Genomic DNA, 21755 nt, shown 5'->3' on the forward strand with positions numbered 1-21755 from the left:
ACCAAATAAACTCCCAGAGGACATAAAAATTCTTATCCGAGAGAAAAAAAGGTTAAGAACACAATATCAGTGAACTATGGATCCCGCTCATAAGCAGGCAGTTAACAGAGCAACAAACCAGGTTCGATATGCCCTAAACTCTAAAGGATCATCGAAAATAACTTTGGAATAACAAACTGCATCAGTTAAACACAGAGGATCATTCATTGTTGAGAATGATGAGATCACTTTGTTCGAAACATAACACGCTTCCTCCAATCCAAGGTGAATATAGAGTCGCCTGCAGTGATGGAAAAAGCAGAAGCGTTTGCAGACAGCTTAGAAAAACAATGCCGCCTCAATTATACCAATGTAGATTTAAACTTCATAAGAAAAATCCACACCCAAGTGCGTAAAATAACTCAAAACGCGTCTCTCTCCAATCCAATAACAAATCCGTGTCACCAACCGAAATATATGAGATCATAAGAAAACTAAACAACAAAAAAGTTCCGGGTCCGGATGGTATAACGAACAAGGCGCTCGAGCTACTCCCACATAAAGGGATTATGCATCTGGTATCCATCACTAATTCCATCCTTCGGCTATATTATTTCCCAGAGCGATAGAAGCTTGCGGATGTCGTCCTAATTCCAAAACCTGGAAAAAATACACAATTTCCATATAACTATCGGCCTGTCAGCCTTCTATCATGTGTAGGCAAGATAGCCGAGACGCGCTATACTGACGGAATCAAGAGGCGACAGATAAGGTCTTACAAGAAGAGCAATTCGGATTCAGAAAACAGCATTCTACAACTCGCCAAATTTACAGAGTCGTTGAATATCACCCAAGGGTATGAATGGCACCAATGTTCTGGCGCAGTCTTCCTGGACACAACACAAGCATTTGATTGAATTTGGCATCATGGTCTAATTTTTAAGCTACACCAAGTAGGAATCCCATTACCACTAGTTCTACTTATGAAAATCGAATAACAGAAAATTTAAAATAAAACTCAACGGAATCAGATCCACAGAAAGGAGAGTCAAGGCAGGAGTTCCTCAAGGCTCTCTGCTATCTCTCCTACTCTTCTCCATATACATGGCAGATCTCCCCAAGTTGTCCCCATCCATCACCGCCCTCTATGCCGATGATACAATTAGCATAACCAGCTCCCTCGCCCACATCTGGCCACAAACAAGCTGCAGAGAGCAATCAACGAATTACAGAATTGGTACACCAAATGACGCATCGCCATCAACCCAGGAAAACGTTCAGCAGTACTTTTCACCATACTAAAGCAGAACCGAACATTGAGGGATGATTTTTCCAAACATACAAATGTTTGAAAAAATCATCCCTTGGCACAGCGCTACCAAATATCTAGGAGTTCATCTTGATAAACGCCTAAATTTAAAGACACACATAAACAGTGTCTCCACTAAAGCAAGTCAGACAATAGCACAGCTATGTCCACTTTTGAATAGGAACAGCGTCCTAAACATAAACAATAGAATTCTCCTCTACAAATCAGTGATAAGACCTCAACTAACTTAAGCCTCACCAATCTGGGGACACACAACTAAAAGAAACATCAACAGATTGCAGAAGATCCAGAACAAATGCCTAAGATTAATTCCCCTTAGTTCATCAGAAACCTCCAGTTACACCAAGAAGCCAACCTTCCAGATTGCAAGACTGACATGACAGGCATTGCAGAAAAATTGTTCACAATCACGGATAATCACCCAAATCAGCTAGTTCGACTGGCAGAGGACTACAAACCCTCAGATCGTTTCAAACATAAAAAAACCGAAATTCTCCATCGCAACAGAAATCTAGTACAGCTTACAATGCTCCCAATGAGCAGGTAAATTACTATTATTACTACGTGACACCTCCAGAGAGTCCAAGAACTCCTTGTGGGAGGGCACACTACTCTACTTAACTAAATACATCTCATCCCACTACTACTTAATTCTCCAACTACGACACTACTACCATCAACGCCATCTATCGCCCATCACCACCAACAATAGCATCATTTGTCTGTAAATTGCGTGTATTTTGAAGGCCGATTTGTCTGTACGCGGGATGAACAACCCGAGTTTCCGAGAGAACAAAATACTGCTACCACCATATGAGATCGGCTAACTCACCTTCAACTGAAAAAGCCCATATAAGGATTCCCCTCGTCACCACGAGAATCGAACCCAGGTCTTTTCCAATCGAAGGGCGCAATGTTCCGTTGTCCTTCCAATTGCGCTACTGCGGCTTCAATATCCCCAATATCCTCTTCATACACAAGCTAAAATCAGATAAAGGGATGAAGAGTCAAGGAACTCTGTTCATCTTCCAAAGAATTCCAAGTTCCAAATGGAATCACTTCTCTGAAATCTAAACACAGTTTACTTAGTCGATGTGTAAAATGAATATTCTCATTTTAACAGATTCTATGTAATCAATAATCTGTGACACTTCTTATTCAAATCAATGTTTGTATCCGGTTTCGTTATCGTTTTTAGAATGTTTTTTTTTCTTTCTGCACAGGGTTTCCTATTTGATGATGAGCTAATTAAAAAATTGAAAGCACAAGGTACGAGTTTATATATATTTTTTTAAATCACTTTTGGTGATTTTTGTTTCTCACTTTTAATTGGTTTTTATAAAAGTAAATACTGAATGTGTTAATTATTTCGACTCTCTCTGAAAGCTTGTTGTGATGAAATTTTTAACGAGGCCGTTTGTGAGAAGATGAAGAGAAAGCCGAAGCACTAGTAGATAACCTAGAATCTCAGTGCAATCCATCTTACACAAATCTAAATATCAACCTTATGTACAAGATTCATCGTCATGTTAGGACAACCTTAAGACAGAACACTGTTAACTCCGAACATATCACTCCTACAAATCCGGCAGAAATGATAAATGTCATCTCCCATCTAAACAGTAAAAAAGCTCCAGGACCGGATGGCATAACTAACAGAATAGTAAAACTACTTCCAAGAAAGGCCATAGTCCATCTCGTCAGCATTATAAATGCCATCTTTAGATTCCAGCATTTCCCTACTACATGGAAAACAGCCCCCATCATGCCACTGAAGAAGCCAGGAAAAAATCCTCACCTTCCCGAAAGCTACAGACCCATAAACCTATTGTCCAGCCTCGGAAAGGTGACAGAGAAAGTGATCCTCTCAAGATTCCAAGCAGAAACAGATAAGTTAGGAAATTAGCCTAATGAACAGTTCGGCTTCCGTAAGGCCATAGTACTTCTCAACAAGTGCTCCGGCTGGTAGAAATCATTTCTAAAGGTTTTAACTGGAAACTCAATACAGCTGCCATCTTCATCGACACAGAGAAGGCGTTTGACGAAGTATGGCATCCAGGCCTTCTCTACAAACTGGTAAAATTTAACTTGCCAGTCAAGTTAATAAAAATTATACATTCTTACCTGAAAGACAGAAATATGCAGGTCAGGCTCATGGAATTTCACTTGAAATTTTCGGTCTTTCAGGTAAGAGTCTATGACTTGGATGAGGTTTAGTGAGTATTTTGCAGTTATTAGTTTGTGGATTAGGCCTTTGTTCCACACTTTATCGAAGGCTTTCGCCACATCCAGGAAGATTTCACCTGTATGTTGTTTCCAATTAAATCCGATAGTTAGTATTCTATACGTCTGTGGATTTGTTGAGTTGTGCAGTGACCAATTCGAAAACCAAATTGTTCTTTTGGGATTAGGTCTAGATTGTCCGTTTCGTTTTGTAGGCGTTTTAGTATTACTTTTTCAGCTATTTTCCCAAAACCTGACAAGAGGCTGATAGATCAGTAATTCGGGGGGAACTGTGGTGCTTCCCCCGGTTTGTGGATGAGGATTATATCTGCCTGCTTCCAGCGAGTGGGGAAGTAGTTGAGTCTTAGCATCGCATTGATGATAGCCACTAGATGTATTATTGTTTTATGAGGGAGTGCTTTTATAATTTTGTTTGAAATCTGATCAGGACCTGGTACTTTTCTGTTATTGAGGTTCTTGATGATTTAGTATATTTCATTTGGTGTAGTATAGCTTGTGTTGTCATGGCTGGTGGTATGATGAAGTGCATAGCGTACTTGCCTGTGGATTTTTTCAATGAAGCGCAAGTCCGCATGAGTGTAGTTTGGTTGAAATTGCAGCTCCAGGGTGTCTGCAAAAGCTTCTAATTTTTCATCATCTCGGTAGACTATACCTCTTTCTCCATGGATTGGTTGTATGTTGTGGTGATCGCTGCGAAGGGCTTTAGTCATTTTCCATAATGAATTATCTACAGTGTTTAAGGAGCTTAGTTTCCTCTCCCACAGTTGATTCTTATGGTCTTTGATTGCATATCGGACTAGGTTTTTGTTGCCCTGTTAAGCTCTTGTTTATCCTGGGGGTGATAGTGTTGCGTGGTATCGACGTCTAATCCTGTTTTTGTTGCGGATAAGCTTTAGAATCTCTTCTGGGAACAGGTTAGTTTGAGCTGGAGCGGTAACGGTGGAGGCTGTTACAAGGCCAGTTTGGATTGTGCCTTCCAGTTTATTGATCGCTATGTCTACTTCTTTGGGTGAGGGGATGGCTGGAACAGGGCCTGTGATGTTGCAGAGAGTTGCGGTGAGCTTCTTGAGATTTGCGTAGGATTGTCCGGAGATGGTTTCTGCTTCTCCGCCTAGGCTAAGCAGAACTGGATTGTGGTCGGAGCTAAGATCATTAATAATAACTGGAATTGGTGTGGGGTGTTCCTGAAAATGGCTCTATCCAGTACGTCAGGTTTGCCCAGTGGTTCGTAGTGTGTTGGTTCAACAGGACCTGCTAGGGTGATGTTTCTTGTGATAGCGAATTTGTGTAGGCTCTTCCCATTATTATTGGTGTTTCTACTGTTCCAGGCAGGATGTTTTGCGTTTAGGTCTCCCACCACTATTGTTGCTTCGTTTGTGTCAAGGAGCTGGGAGAGGTCTGAGGATTAGAGTAATTTGCCTGGAGGGTTGTAGACTGAATATAGTTTTAGACTACCTGTGTCGTTGGTATGCATTTCAATTCCAGTTTCTTCCAGGTTTGTAGTTGTTTTCTTTATCTCATTGTATCTTATGCTTTTTTTTTTAACAAATATAGCCGTTCTGCCCCCTCTGGCATTGAATCTATCTGTCCTAAGTAGTGTGTAGTACCTTATTTTGGGGTTGTCGCAAGGCCGAAGATGCGTCTCTTTGACTAAAAGGATATCTACCTTATATCTTTCAGCAAATTCTTTTAGTCCTAGGAGGTTGTTGTTTAGTCCGTTAGCATTCCAATAAGCAATCTGTATTGAGTTAGTTATGGTAACCATATTATCCATTAATCATGGAGAAGATGACTTGTGTGTTTTTGAGGAATTTATTGTTGTCGGCCTGGTTGGGATTTGTTTTGCTAAAGGCCATTAACATCTCTCCTAGATAGCAGCTTGGATTGCTGTGGAGGTTTGGTTGCAAGATGCCGGTTTGTTACTAGTAGAGACCGCAGATGCGTATGATTTCTCGGGAGTAACAGCCCACGTTCTGATTTCTGGTGTAGTTCATTTCTGATTGGGTGGGGTAGTGCCTCTCTAGCCTTCTGCAGGTTGGATGGATGGAGTGAACATCCCTTGTAGTTGGCTGGGTGGCCGCCACAGTTCGCACACTTAGCGGGCGTGGTTCGTGGTTTGACGCAAGTGTGCGAGGAATGGTTGTCACCGCACTTGACGCACTTGTAATCCGCTTTACATAGCTTTTGTGCATGTCCATACTTTTGGCAGCGATGGCATTGACCAGCCGAAGCCTTTCGTCTGAGAGGTTCGGTCTTGATCACTAAGCTGCAGACTATTTTAAGGTCGTAAATTTCTCTATGGTCTTTACTGATCTCGACCAAGACCAGAGGCATGGGACGCTCGTCTGCTCGGTACATGCACGATATCTTAATTGGCTCTAGGCCTTGTGATCTGAGGTTAGTGCGGACGTTCTCTAGTGATTCTGATCTGGGTTAGTGTTCTCCATGATTGGAATAGTCATTGTGTCGTTGTGAGCGGGCGTATTCCTTTAGACTCTGCCTAGTTGAATTTTATATAAGGTTTTTCGGGAAGCTCGCATTGCACTGGAACTAACACAGTTCGAGACCTACTATCTCCCCCTCTGCATGAAATATGCAGAGGTATAATGGCCGACAGGCCCCACCTGCAATGAGGACCAGTGGTGGATGAATGGTATTTTAGGGAGGTAGGTCTCTCCACTGTGTCCACGTAAGTTCCTAATTTTTTATTAATTTTAAGAATTTCTTAAAATTAATAAAACTATTTTATATTATTTGAAAAGTAAATATAACTTACAATGTTATTTTTTATAGATATTAAGTCAATTTTAAATTATGTTATCAAAAGAAAGAACATTGAATAACCAAACACACTGTGAAAAATGGTAAGAATTAATCTCACCCCGTTTCAAGTAAAATGCTTTTTCAGATACAGTGAACAAAATTAAAATAAAACGTGAATGTTATTATTTTTATTACTTTTTTTTCTACAGGCGTCAGTAGATCCATGGAGTCAGTAGGCTCATTGCGAGAAACCCAAACTATCTACACAAAGACGGAGAGTTGTACACTAGGTGTCCTCCCGCGAAGAGTCTTCGGACTCCTTGGAGGTGTCACGAATAATAATAATAATATGTATCATACAGCTTGTTTATTCCCTGATATTAATATTCTTGCCGTCTAGTTTTCTGGATGGCAAGAATATCAATATTTATGTCTATCAGTCTTCATGTTTCTTGTACGTAAAACGAAATTATTTAAAATAACTTCTGTTAATCAAAAGCTTACTCAGCTCAAACTTAAGTGGGAGACTTCATTATTCCAAAGTAGCTTAATTACACTATAAAGAAGAAACATTAGATTATTGAAAATGTACAATATTTGCTTAATTCTGTATTAAGGAAATATTGTGCATTTGCAGAGATAGGGTTGAAACATATCCAGTGGTGTAGCTAGAACTTTTTCGCCCTAGATTGTCCTTGAGTTTGCCGCCCCTCTCAATACACACCAAAAAATACTACAACAAACGTCAAAACAACGTACAATAGGGAAATAAATTAAAACGCTATGTTTACTTTTGAAGTAAAATTTTAATTTCAACATGCTAAAATGTTATTTTTCTTGCTTTTCTGTTAGCAAAACCGTCGATGACATTGGCAAAGTTTATTTCATAGTAATGTAGGTAATTCTTAATCAGTTTTATTTAGAAAAACTCCACTCACAACTAGAAACACTTAAGAATTGTGAGTAAAATTTGCAGTGGTATTACAATATATTTCGAACTGAGTCCTCGAGACTGTATTTTAGAATTAACTGTAAAAGTTCAAAAAGATTCAAAGTGTCGCCCGGGGAGGGCTCCCCCCAGCTACACCTCTGAAATTGAGCTCCAAGGCAACACAGATTTCTGGGTAACAGAACACGTTCGCAAATTGAGTACTCGGATCATTTTGGATGAACAAAGACTGTATTATGAATAAACGTAAATAGGAAAAAAAATTCAGGCCAATCCAGTTATGAGTTATGTGGAAATCTTGTTGTTTTATTTCACAAAGAAGTGTGAGTCCATCATAAAAAAAAGTTTTTTTCCCCTTTTTCAATACTCATAAATTGATACAAATAAACACACTTTCCACAATTAAATTTCTCTGTCTCTCTTTGTTATCTGTTTCGAAAAGTTTTGAGAATTTTCTGTTCATTGCCTCATGTCCCGACATTAAAATAAATATATATTCCTTATGGGCAAATATTGGGCGTAAAATCATTAGCAACAGCGTACAAAAACATTAGATTCGTTTGCATTTTGACGTCTATATTGCAATAGTTGAGTTGTCATGGGCTTACTCTGAAAAATACATTCTTAGCTACGATTCTGCGCAGTGTTGCACACCAAAACACATTGGAATTATGGATTTGTGTATGAATAAAAAACATGTATTTTTATATCACAGAGAACAAAATCGCACTTTTTATTATTTTTTTTTAAACCTTTAACTTTCCCAAAGTTGACAACCGATAAAAGGCAGCATTCCTTCCTGAGTACCCTAAGATTGGTTAAGTATTAAGCACTTTTCATTCCATGTATTTCCAGCATCCAATACTCACCTACGCTTCACTGGCCTGGAGTCATACTTCAAATACTAATATTCTCAAATTACAATGTATCCAGAATAAATGTCTCAGAATGATCCTGGGTGCCCCATGGTTCATCCCTGTCCAACTGCACCGGGACACGGAGGTCCCCTATATTTATACTTTCATGCCATGCAGACTACAGCAACCAAATTCTTCTCAAAAGCAACTGTGCACCCTAACAGACTGATCCAACTGCTGATTATGATGCAATGGACTATTCTAAGCACAAAAGACCTAAAGTCATCCTCAACCCCCAACACTGAGGATTAATCTCCTAGCCCACTCAGGGCGAGCAATTAGCTCATAAACTTTCTCCACTCACAGTTTCTCTGAAGATAGCCGGCAATATGAAAAGCTTTCGCTTCACTCCTTATGTCATAAAGTAGTATTTCCAACATAATTATTTGGTATATACGCAGTGGCGGCTCGTGGCTTGAAATCGTGGGGGTGCTGCAACTTTCGAAATATACAGTGTATACGTGTTTGGATAAAATATCAAAATTATGATAAAAATTATAAAAATAAATAACTATGAAAAAATATTGTTTATTATCGATAAAATTATACAGTTTAGTATAATTCAAACTTACTTAAAAATAAAACCCATTCTTCTTGTTTTGAGTGAAAGGGTCAATAACTTTTTCCTTGATGTTTGTGTGACTGTTGAAGAATTTTTTCTCCGTTGAAATCATCGCAAGTGCATTTAACCTATCCTGATTCATAGTGCTCCTAAGAAATGTTTTTATTCTCTTTAATGTTCATAAAGCGTTCGGGCTCTGATGTAGTCATAGGAATTGACAAGAGAATTTTTATCAATGCAGTAATTTCACTAAGAACACAATATAAATTATTTTCTGTTATTAATTTTAACAAGTCAGTTAATTTACAATAATCATGCGTGTCGAATTTTCTATAGAATATTCGAAGTTCAGTTTCAAGTTTTTCTTTGTTGATCACGGGATCAACGGAGTAAACACGATAAGCACTACGAACACTCTACTACTGGTGCAAACTGCATATAAACAACAGTGGAACTGCGCGACGGACAGTGGCGCATTACGATAATAGATGGCATCTCACTGTGACGTGCATATGCTTGCGCGCGTAGCAAATACTAGCAATATGATACTGTGGTAAAAACAGTGCTGCTAGTGTGTCCTTCGCCTTCGTAAGTGTTACAAGATGGATTTTTATTATTTTTTATACAAAATAAGAGAATTGTATAGGATTGTTGATGATACAATTAAATATTACAAGCAAATATAAACAAATTAATAAATATATTTATACATCGAGAAAAATTGGGGGTGCTGCAGTTCCGCAGTGGTTATGCACGAGCCGCCCCTGTATATACGTACCACCATAATGAATATTATTCGTATATAATGTGCAAATTTATTCTAAGTATAATGCATTGATATTTTCCAAGTATAAACAAAAGGTTTTTCTATATTAGTTAATAACATAAAAATCTTTTATCTTCCTTAGCTGTGTCTGTATCTGAATGGGATTTCGATATAATTCTTGTGGCTTGAATCCGATTAAGTCTTATTCCTTACTCGATTGTTATTGTTGTCTTTGCTGTTAAATGGGTATCTCCATGAAGCTCAAGACAGAGCAGGAATCCACACTAAGCATTATTCTCAGTATTCTTATTACAATTCTTATTCCTCCAGCATTGCGTCAAAAGGCTCACTGATAGCAGTCACACAATACTACACAATATAATACAGACTGTGTAGTATTGTGTGACTGCCATCAGTCACACCGTAACTACATACCTATCATGATTATCTTATTATTATTATTATTTTTTTTATATGATCATCTGATGCAGACGTCGACCAAGGCAACTCCAATGTTGAAGATTATATTCTCATAATCTCTCTCTAATAAATTTCTGAAACTTTTATGTTTCTTTTTATAGTTTGGCTATAAAATATTGCTGGATCCATAATATCCTCCATTTAAATGTTCCACTTATGCCAATACGAAGCCTTTCGGCTCTATATTTTAGTAATTTGCATTTTTACTTTTTTTTTTTTTAAATTTCATTGAAAACACTTTATATATTGTGTATGATTATGTAAACGTATGAATATTGAACTATAAATACGTAAAACAAATGAAAAAAAACTTGAAATGTTTTAATATTGTCTGTTCCAGTTACGTCTATTATAGGCTCATTCGCTGTGCCTCAGTATTTTCATTGGGCTCTCGGTCTACCCAAGACAAGGTCTGGGAAGACTATGAGACGTGTGTTGAGATTCATTGCCAGAAAAGAGAAGATTCTTGGAGATCTGAGTACCTTATGTAATCCATCAGTAATAGACGAACTTCTGAATTCTCATCCTAACGGGATCCAAACATCATATTAACACTTTTCTTTTTGTACACTGTTTCAGATTTCTTGAAGACGTGAAAATATATTATTTTTCCATAGAAATACATAGGAGTAGCCGTATTCCCACAAGTTCCTAAGAAATACAAAAAAATAATTATAAATAAATAAATACAACTCTGGTTAGAGTTGATAATAATCTAAATACATTAAAATATAAATACTACTTATTGTTACGCTTGTGCACTAATTGTCATATTTATACTGTATATAAATTATAATATAAATAAAAAGGAGACATGATTTTGAAATAAAAAACGTTGATAAAAACACAATTTTTAAAAGTCTGTTTTTAAAAAAAATGTAATACTTTCTATGCAACAGTCCATGAATTACACCGCCATCTACTGCCAATAATAGTATTGTTTTCTGTTTTAAAAAAATCAGCTAACGCCTTTTTATTCCCGCATAGGGAGTAGGCGAGGCCGTTTTAGCCCTAACTTTTTGGAGACTGAGTGGGCAGTTTAATCTCCACTGGTACCCAATCAGAGATAGCTAGCCCAAGGCTATCACTATTTAAGCAGAACGCAGTGAAGAGAGACGACTCAACAAGTGCCGCCATCTTGCGGCCCCTAACACAATATGAATAGCATTTAATGTCTGAAATAATGTGGGCTCTACGGTCGATTTTTTTGAGTTTATGGGAAGAAAAACCCGAGTTTCCGGGAGAAAAAAACCCGCTTGCCCGTGTCAGAGATCGACTAACTCGGGAACCGGTCGAAAAAAGCTTAGAAAAATCTTCTCTAGTCGCCGACTAGATTCAAAATTAAGATTGATTTTAGTGAAAGTTATAAATTCCTTGTTTAAAATAACGGAGCAACAGAAGAGTATAAAATGGAAATGCGAACAAGAAATGAGAATGTTTAACCAAGAATGGGAGGACAATTTTGCTTTTACTGTTAAGAGTGAAAAGGTTCTTTGTATTATCTGTCTTACAACCATCAGCGACTTTAAAGCCAGTAATGTAAAGCGTCACCGAAGAACTTGCCCACCCCCTGTTATATAGTATTCTCGTCCAAGTTCTAGTTACTTAAAATTTTCTCTTATCCTTTAGTCTGGGCCCAAGTAATTCCAGAATCCGCCTACATTTGCGAAATTCTGAAATTGTCAACTTTCGTAATTAAAATAAAAAGCCAAAAGGCTAGTTTTCTGGCAATAGAATAGATATTAAATGGATAAGAACTTACTGGCTATATAAAAACATAGGATTCTTATCCATTTAATATTGTCAACTTTCATCAACGACGTATTCGATTTTTTTTTTAAGTAGCTTAGAACTATATTTATAAATCTGGTAACTTTCCTTTTGACAAATAAACATTTCCATGTTGTACGGAGTACTAATCGCATAACTTTTACATTAATATGACAAGTACAATGTGCTGATTAAATTGAAAGCTTAAATAACTCAGTAGACAACGTTGCCGGTTGGCCGGGTGTTTAGAGTCTCCATCGTCCAGCTAAGAAGCTGCGAGTATAGATCCCACTATGGCACGGATATCTGTTTGTCTTTGGGTGGGAGATAAATTTAATCGTTCAGTGTGAGACCATTGCCCTGGTTATTGGAGTCGTAAAGTGGATTAAGAAGTCCCCTGTGGACTCTAAAACACGGTTTCGCGATTATGTAAAAATATGTATATAAAAAAAATTACATGCAGTTAAAATCCTTAGCCCATCCGCGGTACTAATATACTACAAGATTAGCCACTACATTAAAAGTAAACTATAAAGTTCTATAAATAATAAAGAAAAGAGCCTACAAGTATAATATTAAAAAAAATATTACAAAGAAGAAGTTTGAATACTTTCTATCAAGATTTTTTAAACAAATCTTCAGTAATTATACTGATACATATTCGGTAATAATTAACGTATTACGAAAAAACAGTGCTTTAGATATAATTGAGTTATTTGTTTAGGCTCGAGCTCTTTTATTCGTAACTTAATTCAAGGAAGCGATTCACAACACTCAAAAGAACGTCACATGGTCAGTCATGCGCTGCTACCTCTATTTTTCATTCGGTGTTAGAAAAGTCAGTAACTTGAACGCCTAACAATTAGTCATATTGTGAACTCAAAGAGCGAATGGGAGGGGGGGGATGAACTAGTGTAGTTCCCCGGAAGCTTATTATTACCAAGACGATAGCGTGCTTTTATATTTTCGCATACAACTAACAATTCATTCTTGTTGCTGTCCACTTTCTTCCCAAATCCATCGATCAAGAAGTGTCAGAAAAGCTTTTTTAGCTCATTAATGAAGGCAGTTATTAGATGGTGCTTTAAGAATGGTAACACAAAAAGAATGCAAATGTCTCATTCGGTCATTATGGGACTATTAATGATTTTGATTACAATTCCGGCAAATAAGGCTAGATTTTAAAATATTTCGAAGCTAATTCCAAGTACTTCTGAATATATTTTAATAAAACGTAGACGAATTGGATTTATGATTTTCATCAAGAGGATTCAATCGGGTCTTTTACTGTTACTTTCTGTTACAATAAACATTTTTTGCATTAAAAACTATTAACCAGTAATAGCAACACTTAAATATTGCAATGGTGAAAGTCACTTGAATGTTATAAAATATGAATATGTGAGAAATTTCCAACTTTGATTAGCATCGATTAGTAGATGAGAAACATGGTTGAAAGAGGACAGTGTACTGCGGATATAAATACAAACACTTAAAAATTTTCCAGAAAAGCAGGGACGACAAATTGAGAGGGGGGGGGGTTGTTAATACTTATGGATGATTTGAGTTCATGAAAAACCGATGACATAAGCGGGGGACTGCGTGTTTGAGGCTGTTTAGCGTATAATGGAGAGAAGTATAAGTATGCTGTTGTAAGGTGAAGTTAGTTTAATTTATTACAAGGCACTTGAGGTTTTATGTTTGTCATTTAATTTCGAGGACAGAAATACAGGATACAGGAAGGATAGTGGCATAGCTGCTACATTCTGCAAGCGTAGAAGAAGAGCTTAGCCAATTGTGTTTAGTGAATCCTATTGAAATTATAAAGGAACCTGAAGGAGGGTAAAACTTTTAAGTTAGGCTACAGGAAAGGGAAATTTTAGTATCAAGAAATAATTACTGAATATATAAAAGAAGTAACACAAAGATCAAGTGCGTGTAGGATTTGAAGATAGCGAAAAAGAATGAGACTTTTTTGCGACTTGAGAAGTATTTAGGCATGTACAAGATAAGGTAAATGACTTCAGATGTGAAATTACAGAATGAATGATTATGGCAGAAGGTGAATTGAGGAAATCTAATGAAGTGAGGCATTTAAGAGGAAAATGGATACAGTAAAACGAGAATACAATAGAACTTGAAACCTGGTTACGAACAATTTGAAAATAGCGCTGATGGAATGCAGTGTATTCCAGAGTATAGAAAGACAAGTATGATAGGAGTAAAGTGAATTAGTGATATACTTAAGTCGATATATTAGAAAAATTAAATGTTATGGAAATGATATTAAAAGTATGATTTTACCTAATTTTACAGCTCCCCTGCACCCAAGGACGACAAACTACCCATAATCAAGCAACAACTCTACAGAAAAGGGGATTATTATTATTATTATTATTATTATTATTATCCGGGCATCTCCATGAAGTCAGAAGACTCATCGCGGAAGACTCAAACTATCCACACGATATCTATCATACCCTTTCTTGAACTCATTCACAACTGATTCTGGCAACGCATTCCATTCATTCACTCTCCAAGCGAAAACTCTAGTCCTCACACTATTGTTAACCACACTCTTACTTAATTTCCAGGGATGGCCTCTTGTTCCTCCACAACTATCCCACTGCTAAAATATTTCCCCTTCATTAATCCTATAAAAATCTTTTGGTAATTTAAATGTTTCTATCATATCCTTTCTTCACTGCCTATCAAGTAACCTACAGAGTCTTAGGCTATCAATGTAGGGAGCATTCCATACACCAGTCACCAACTTGGTTACTCGCCTCTGAATCTTTCTCATCTCCAAGGAAACCAGGTGACCACACCAGAGCACAGTAATCCAGATGAGGACATATCCACGCCTTATACAGAGGAATAAATATGCGTATGCGCCGGGGGGGGTGGAGGTATCCCCCCTTTCGAGTAACCAAGTTGGTGACTAAAAAGCGAAAAAGAATTCAAAGAGAACCGGCCTACCAGTCCGGAACTCGGGCGCCGTAGGCGTCAGGAGGACGGAGCCCCCATAGTATAATATAATAATATAGGGACAACGGCGACCTTTTGTGCGATGTATCGCAGAATGCCATACATATTTAATTAATTTTTGTTTCGAAAAGGAAAGTGATACTATAATTTTGACTAACGTAAATTAATTTAAGTTTGGCTATATCTCTGTAGAAACGAGTATACACAGAAGTCTCCCAGCAGGTCTTTTAGCTTTTTGAAGATTTGATGATTAATAACGATGACCTAACAACTCTTATTTCTTTCGAAATCAGTTAGTGTAATAGTGTTTTGTATGATAGAAAAATACAAAAAAAAAGTACTATATGATATAAAAGTACAAAACATATAGCCATGAAAAACCTATGGTATGTATTTTCGAGGCTTATAATGCGTAGTCATTAAAGTCCATATTACAGCGTTCTAGAAACCCTCCCTTTATGAAACATTTAGAGAGTATTTTTATATTGCTTCAATTTTTTATTTAGACAATATATATATATTGCAAGAAAGGGGGCGGGAGACTAGAAAAATTTTTGCGTCGAGAGATTGGCGTGGCGTGATTCATTGTGATCGGATGTATTCCTTTAGACTCTGCCTAGTTGAATTTTATATCAGGTTTTTCGGGAAGCTCGCGTTGCACTGGAACCAACACAGTTCGAGACCTACTATCTCCCCCTCTGTATGAAATATGCAGAGGTCTGATGGCCGGCAGGCCCCACCCGCAATGAGGACCAGTGGTGGATGAATGGTATTTTAGGGAGGTAGGTCTCTGCACTGTGTCCAAGTAAGTTCCCGAAATTCCTTTTTCCTTGTTTTTAGGATAGTCACCTATAATAAACTAACTTTTTGCTGGTAGACGCTTACTCTAAGCTGTCTACGGGATTAGCTAGTGGACTCTCAGTCTACAGGATTACTCGAGAAACCCGAAAACCGCTATTTTCTCTCAGGCCAAATTATGGACTCCCCATATGATGAGCTCGACTTCAAGCAGCTATTGGCAATCTTCAAACATGTGAAGGCCTGCTGCAAAGGAAATGGCCAGAAAGGTAGCAATTCACCAAATAAAGAGGTTGAATCAGAGGACTGTCAATCCCTGACCCTCTTTAAGATTCCAGAAAAGAAAATGCCACATCAGCTGATATTCACAAACTAAAGGATAATGACGACTTCCAAGTAGTCAGTAGGAAGAAGCGAAAGAAGGAGTCTCTAGAACCTGAAATGCTGCCTCAGACCTCAGAGAGAGCAACACCAATGGATACTACAGCACAAACTGAAAGACTAATAGAGACGAATACAGTAACTCAGTCTAAAGAGAGAATTCGAATTCCACCAGTGATCTTACGATCTAAAGAAAAATGGTCACCAATCACTGAGTTGATGAAAAACAAGAACATTAAATTCAACTTAGCAAAGAACACCGATGAAGGAGTCCGGATTCAGCCTGAAAGTGCATCGGACTACCGCCTGCTCACCAGACATTTAGATGAATTTAAAGTCCCATATTACACTTTTCAACTTAAAAGTGAAAAAAACCTCAAGGTGGTCATCAGAGGTTTGATAGAAACCATACCATCTGAAGAAATAGCCACTGATCTCAAATCTCAAGGATTAACACCAATAAAAATATCACGCATGTACAGAGCGGATAACCGGCCCATGCCTCTGGTCTTGGTGGAGATCAGTAAAGATCAACGAGAGATTTATGACCTTAAAACTGTCTGTAAATTTGTTATCAAGACTGAACCCCTCAGAAGTAAGACATCCGCCGGACAATGCCATCGCTGTCAAAAGTATGGTCATGCGCAGAAACTTTGTAAGGCAGAATACAAATGTGTGAAGTGCGGAAATAATCATCCCTCGCACAGATGTGCCAAACCAAGAACCACTCTTGCTAAGTGTGCCAACTGTGGAGGCCCAAATCCAGCTAATTACAAGGGCTGTTCACTCCACCCATCTAACCTGACAAGGACTAGGGAGACAGTAACCCTGCCCACTCAGAAGCGAGTCCCACACCTTAAATCGGAAGTTAAAGTGCGGAATATTACACCTGATAAATCATATGCCTCTGTAGTTTCCTCATGCAACAAATCGGCAGAAACCACACCAAGCAGCCAAAACTCTGCTACAATGTTTGCTGCCACTTTGGGAGAAATGCTATCAGCTTTTAGCAAATGAAATCCAAACCAGGCTGACACAAACAGATTTCTCAAAAATACCCAAGTCATATTCTCGATGATTAATGGATAATTCGGCCATCACAATAAATTCTATACAAGTTGCATTCTGGAATGCTAATGAACTCAGCACCAACATTCTAGAACTCCAAGAATTTGCTACCCACTACAGAATTGATATCCTGTTAGTTAATGAGACCCATCTGCGGCCCTGTGATAATCCCAAGCTAAGAAATTACTCGTTAATTAGAAATGATATACCTAATGCCAGAGGTGGAGGTACTGCACTCTTTATCAAGAAAAACATCCGTTATAATGAGATAAAAAAGATTCCTACAACTAATCTGGAAAACACTGGCATAGAAATTTACACCGTTAATGCAGGCAACTTAAAAATATATTCTGTTTATAACCCTCCAGGCAGAGCTCTACTATCCTCTGATCTTTCTCAGCTGCTTGACACTACGGAAGCAACAATAGTAGCAGATGATCTAAACTCAAAACATCCCTTATGGAATAGCAGGTGTACCAATTATAACGGAAAAATCCTTTCAAATTTTGCTAAGCTGAGAAATATTATCATCGCAGGTCCGATTGAACCAACACACTATGGAACACATAGCAGGCCTGATGTATTAGCTATAGCCATATTCAAAAACACATCTCATCAATTCCAGCTGCAAGTAGTTAACGACCTCAGTTTGGACCACAACCCAGTACTTCTAAAAATGGGAGAGGATCCGGAACTTATTCCCAGTCAGTCATTTACTAATTTCACAAAATTCAAGGCTACAATCAACACTATCATGGATTCAGTGCCGAATATCTCCACCTATGAAGAAATTGACGCAGCAGTCAACAACCTGGAAAGAAAAATTCAAACTAGCTTAACTGCAGCCTCTTCTATTTCCACTTCAGCTCAAGTAAATCTACTTCCAGAAGAAATCCTTGCTCTAATCAATAACAAAAATAAAATCAGACGTCGCTTTTATAACACGCTATCTCCTCAAGATATCGAAGATCTGAACAGAGCATCAAACTTACTTCACTGTGCACTGAAAGATCACAGAAATCTACAATTGGAAAGAAAAATTTGTTCCCTGAAAACTGAAGATAACTCCTTGTGTGAAGTTGGCAAAGGCTATCCGTACGGACTGTCCCAATATCCATTCCATTCACGGAGAAAGGGGTATAGTTTATAGGGACGATGAAAAGGCAGAAGCCCTCGCTGAAGCTCTTCAACTTCAGTGCAGTCCTAATTATGCGTATGCGGATTTGGGCTTCATAGAGAAAATTCACCGTCGAGTCCGTACTGCGCTCCAGCAGCCTAACAACTGTGAAAATATCTGTCCCACTTCGCCTAAAGAGGTCTATTCAATCATTAGGAAGCTTAACAAAAAATCAAAAAATTAATTTTATCTGGGCCAGGGGCCCAGATGAAATTAACAACAAAACAATCAAGGCCCTTCCGCACAAAGCTGTCATGCACTTGGTAGCAATCATAAATGCAATATTCAGACTAAACTATTTTCCAACCCGATGGAAACAAGCAGATATAATCCTCATTCATAAGCCGGGAAAAGCGCCTCAGTTACCGCAAAGTTACAGACCCATCAGTCTCCTTTCATGCTTGGGAAAGATTGCAGAAAAAATCATCCTCAATCGACTTCAAGATGTGGTGAACAATAACAACAAAATACCGAAAGAGCAGTTTGGGTTTCGAACCGGCCACAGTTCTACACAACAAGTTCATAGACTAGTCGAATTTATCACCACTGGATTCAATTGGCGACAACATAGAGGAGCTGTTTTTTCTGGATGTAGCAAAAGCCTTTAATAAGGTTTGGCACAAAAAAGCCTCATCTATAAATTATTTATGGCCAAAGTTTCGCTCTATCTTATCAAACTTATCGACTCCTTTCTAAAAAACCGGAAATTCCAGGTCAAGTTGAGAGAACTCGAATCCTCTTTGAAAAGAATCACTGCAGGTGTTCCTCAAGGCTCGTTGCTCTCTCCGCTGCTTTTTAACATCTTCGTTGCTGACGCCCCTAACACGACATCAACCACCACAGCTTGCTATGCTGATGACATGGCAATTTTGAGTAGATCTCTCAGGCCGAACTTAGCTACACAGCGCTTGCAGACCGCAGCAACAAACCTGAAGAAATGGCTCAGGAAATGGAGAATAGCTGTGAATGCCGATAAAAGTACTGCCATTCTCTTCACACAAGACGGAAGGCATCCCACTACGGAGAAGTCAAACTTTTCAACACAACTATTCCATGGAAATCCAGCACCAAATATTTAGGTATTCAACTAGATAACCATCTCAACTTCAAATCTCACATCGATTATGCCTGCAGCAAGTCAAACTCCGCAATTATGCAACTTTACTCTCTTCTCAACCGAAGAAGCCGTATCAGCACTGAAAACTACGAATCTATAAAGCAATCATCAGACCCACATTGACTTATGGGTCACCGACTTGGGGTCACACCTCCCCTGGCAACATCAAAAAGCTTCAGGTCATCCAGAACAAATGTCTCCGTATGATATTTAATGCTCCGTGGTTTGTCAGGAATACTCTGCTCCACCGAGACGCTGCCATTCCTGATATTCACAAGTTCCTCCGTGATACTGCCATTACATATTTCACTAAAGCAGCTAGTCATCCCAATCAACTCATTCGAGAGTCATCTAACTACGATGAAAACGATAGGTGGAAACACAAGCGTCCGAAAGCGACTCTGCTCATCGGTACAGACGTTCCCACACTGCCCTAAAATGGGTGAGCCAGGTGCTCGATAAATTCTCATTAATTTAAGCCACTTTCATAGAGATTGAAGGGATGGTAATCCATGGGATTGAGGTCCATCAAGCCACAGAAGTTATCAGTAGGTAAATTCTCATTAATTTAAGCCATTTTTCATAGAGATGAAGGGATTGAGGTCCATCCAGCCACAAATGTTAAGTGTTAAGGCGGGAGACTAGGAAATAAAGTTGATCCTTGTGCACACTTAATATCACAGCTGCTTAGAAGGCTAGAGTGAAAATTAAATTACTAAAATCGTCATACTGTTTTCGTAATACAATACTTTGCTACACATTGTATGTTTCTTCAGCTTTTAGAAATGGTTCATGATTTTACTTCTTAAATGAATTCGCTCCGTTCTCTTTTTGTAATCAAATAATTACTTTACGTTTCCCTTATTGCGAATTTTTAAAATGTTTCGCTGATTCATTCGCAAGTTTTCTCAAATACTCTTCTGATTTTATGTTCTAATTATCATAATTAAATACATAAAATTATTTCTCGTAATTAATGAAGGAAACTAAGCAATTTATGATAGTTGTAAATACGAAGGTTGCAACGTTAAGAATTTATGATAATTACATGGCTTACTGCTATTTCTTACCTTAGGTCTCGATTACGAGATTAAAATACGATCTGATATCCCTTTATCAAAATTTGGGGTGGCCCTGAAAAGGGCCTTTTTTTCTAAGTTAGTAGCTTAGCTGCTGGTATACTTTGTAACTGCCTTCGTTCCTTCTGAGACTGCATGCTTTGCCAATTCTCCAGGTAATAACAAACGAACTGATGTTTGGACTTCGCGACTACTCAGCGTATTTTTTTTACTGTAACGGACTAAACGTCCGGCTTCACCAGCAAACCGTTCAAACAAATCCATAACAAAACTGTTCATGATGTTCATAGCTTTCCCAGAAATGCCAGTATCGGGATGAACCTGCTTCAGAACTTTATAGATGTAGACACCGAACGTCTCCTTCCTCTTCTTTTTTCCGATCTTCTTGCTTGATGCATTACTAGCTCCACCGGCTATTTTCGATTTCATAGCTTTCTTAGATTTACCACCAACGCTGCTGCTGCTGCTACTGCTACCAGTACTACTTCCGCTCATTTTAGACGGCATCACGCTAATTCAAAACTCAAGACTAATAATAAATATATAAACGTAAACACGCTAACCAACGCAATCAGAAATCTCAGAAAAAAAAAAAAACGCTTTAATTTATGTATAAAAGACGGATTGAAATGACAAGAGGACGTGTTTGAAAGCTGCGATGTTCTAGCTTATTTCATTGCTTGATTCTTTAAAAATATAATTACTCATTCTAATTCATGATAAAAATGTTTATTTTCGAGAAATATGACTTTTTTTTTTAAATATGACTTTTATTTTGAATATTGCATTTATTTCAGATTTAAATTCGAGTTTTGAAAAAGAGTTTTGAGCAGTTAATGTACCATAATATGATTAATTATTACACAGCAGCAGCAAAACAAATTTATTTCGGTATAATATGGTAGAAGTTCTTATTTTAATAGGAGAAATGTAATTACCAAAATGAAGGAATATATATTACTTTTTAATAGCATTCGCGATTGAGATAGTTAAACATGTTGTTCATAAGTCTCGAAATATTTAGAGTAGTTCATGAGTTGGAAAAATATAAAATTATTGGCATACGAGAGGGGGGGGAGGTCTGGAAAGTTAGGATAAACACCTAAAACAAAAATGATATTCAAGCAATCACTTAGAACAAAAATGGTATTAAAGTAACTGATATAACCACAAGAAAGAACTTACGAGGATATAAGAATACAGGAACATAGGTTATCTTCATAACGCTGCTACTAGTATGTTCTTGAGAAATTAAAAAGATGGCGTCTCGCGTGTTAGTGTGAAAAAAATGTCGATCGAGGAAGAGGCGTGAGTCAGTCGAGTGTGTTAGTGTTTCGTATCGTGTATTATTGATGATGAACTGTGAATTTAATTGATATGTTTTAGC

The 21755-nt window shown here is 37.8% G+C and overlaps 2 protein-coding genes across 2 annotated transcripts in view; one reads left to right on the forward strand and one right to left on the reverse strand.

Annotated features, from left to right (window-relative positions):
- LOC150099717 (acetyl-coenzyme A synthetase, cytoplasmic-like) overlaps nt 1–10750 on the forward strand; it is a 109866-nt gene extending 99116 nt beyond the window's left edge. Inside the window, exons 15-16 of the mRNA XM_090404526.1 lie at nt 2533–2578; nt 10331–10750. Of these exons, the coding sequence (XP_090260652.1) occupies nt 2533–2578; nt 10331–10542 (258 nt within the window). The 3' untranslated portion in view covers nt 10543–10750. The remainder of the gene's footprint in view (nt 1–2532; nt 2579–10330) is intronic.
- A 9705-nt stretch (nt 10751–20455) lies between these two features.
- Nucleotides 20456–20875, reverse strand: LOC150099718 (late histone H2B.L4-like). Its single transcript, XM_090403482.1, has one exon. It carries the CDS (start codon nt 20873–20875, stop codon nt 20456–20458), a length of 420 nt encoding a protein of 139 aa, XP_090259608.1.
- Nucleotides 20876–21755: the final 880 nt, after the last annotated feature.

The sequence above is a fragment of the Typopeltis vanoorti genome, chromosome 14 (assembly GCF_054136105.1).
Source record: "Typopeltis vanoorti isolate ZY-2024b chromosome 14, IOZ_Tvanoo_1.0, whole genome shotgun sequence".
Classification (NCBI taxonomy): Eukaryota; Metazoa; Arthropoda; class Arachnida; order Uropygi; family Thelyphonidae; genus Typopeltis; species Typopeltis vanoorti.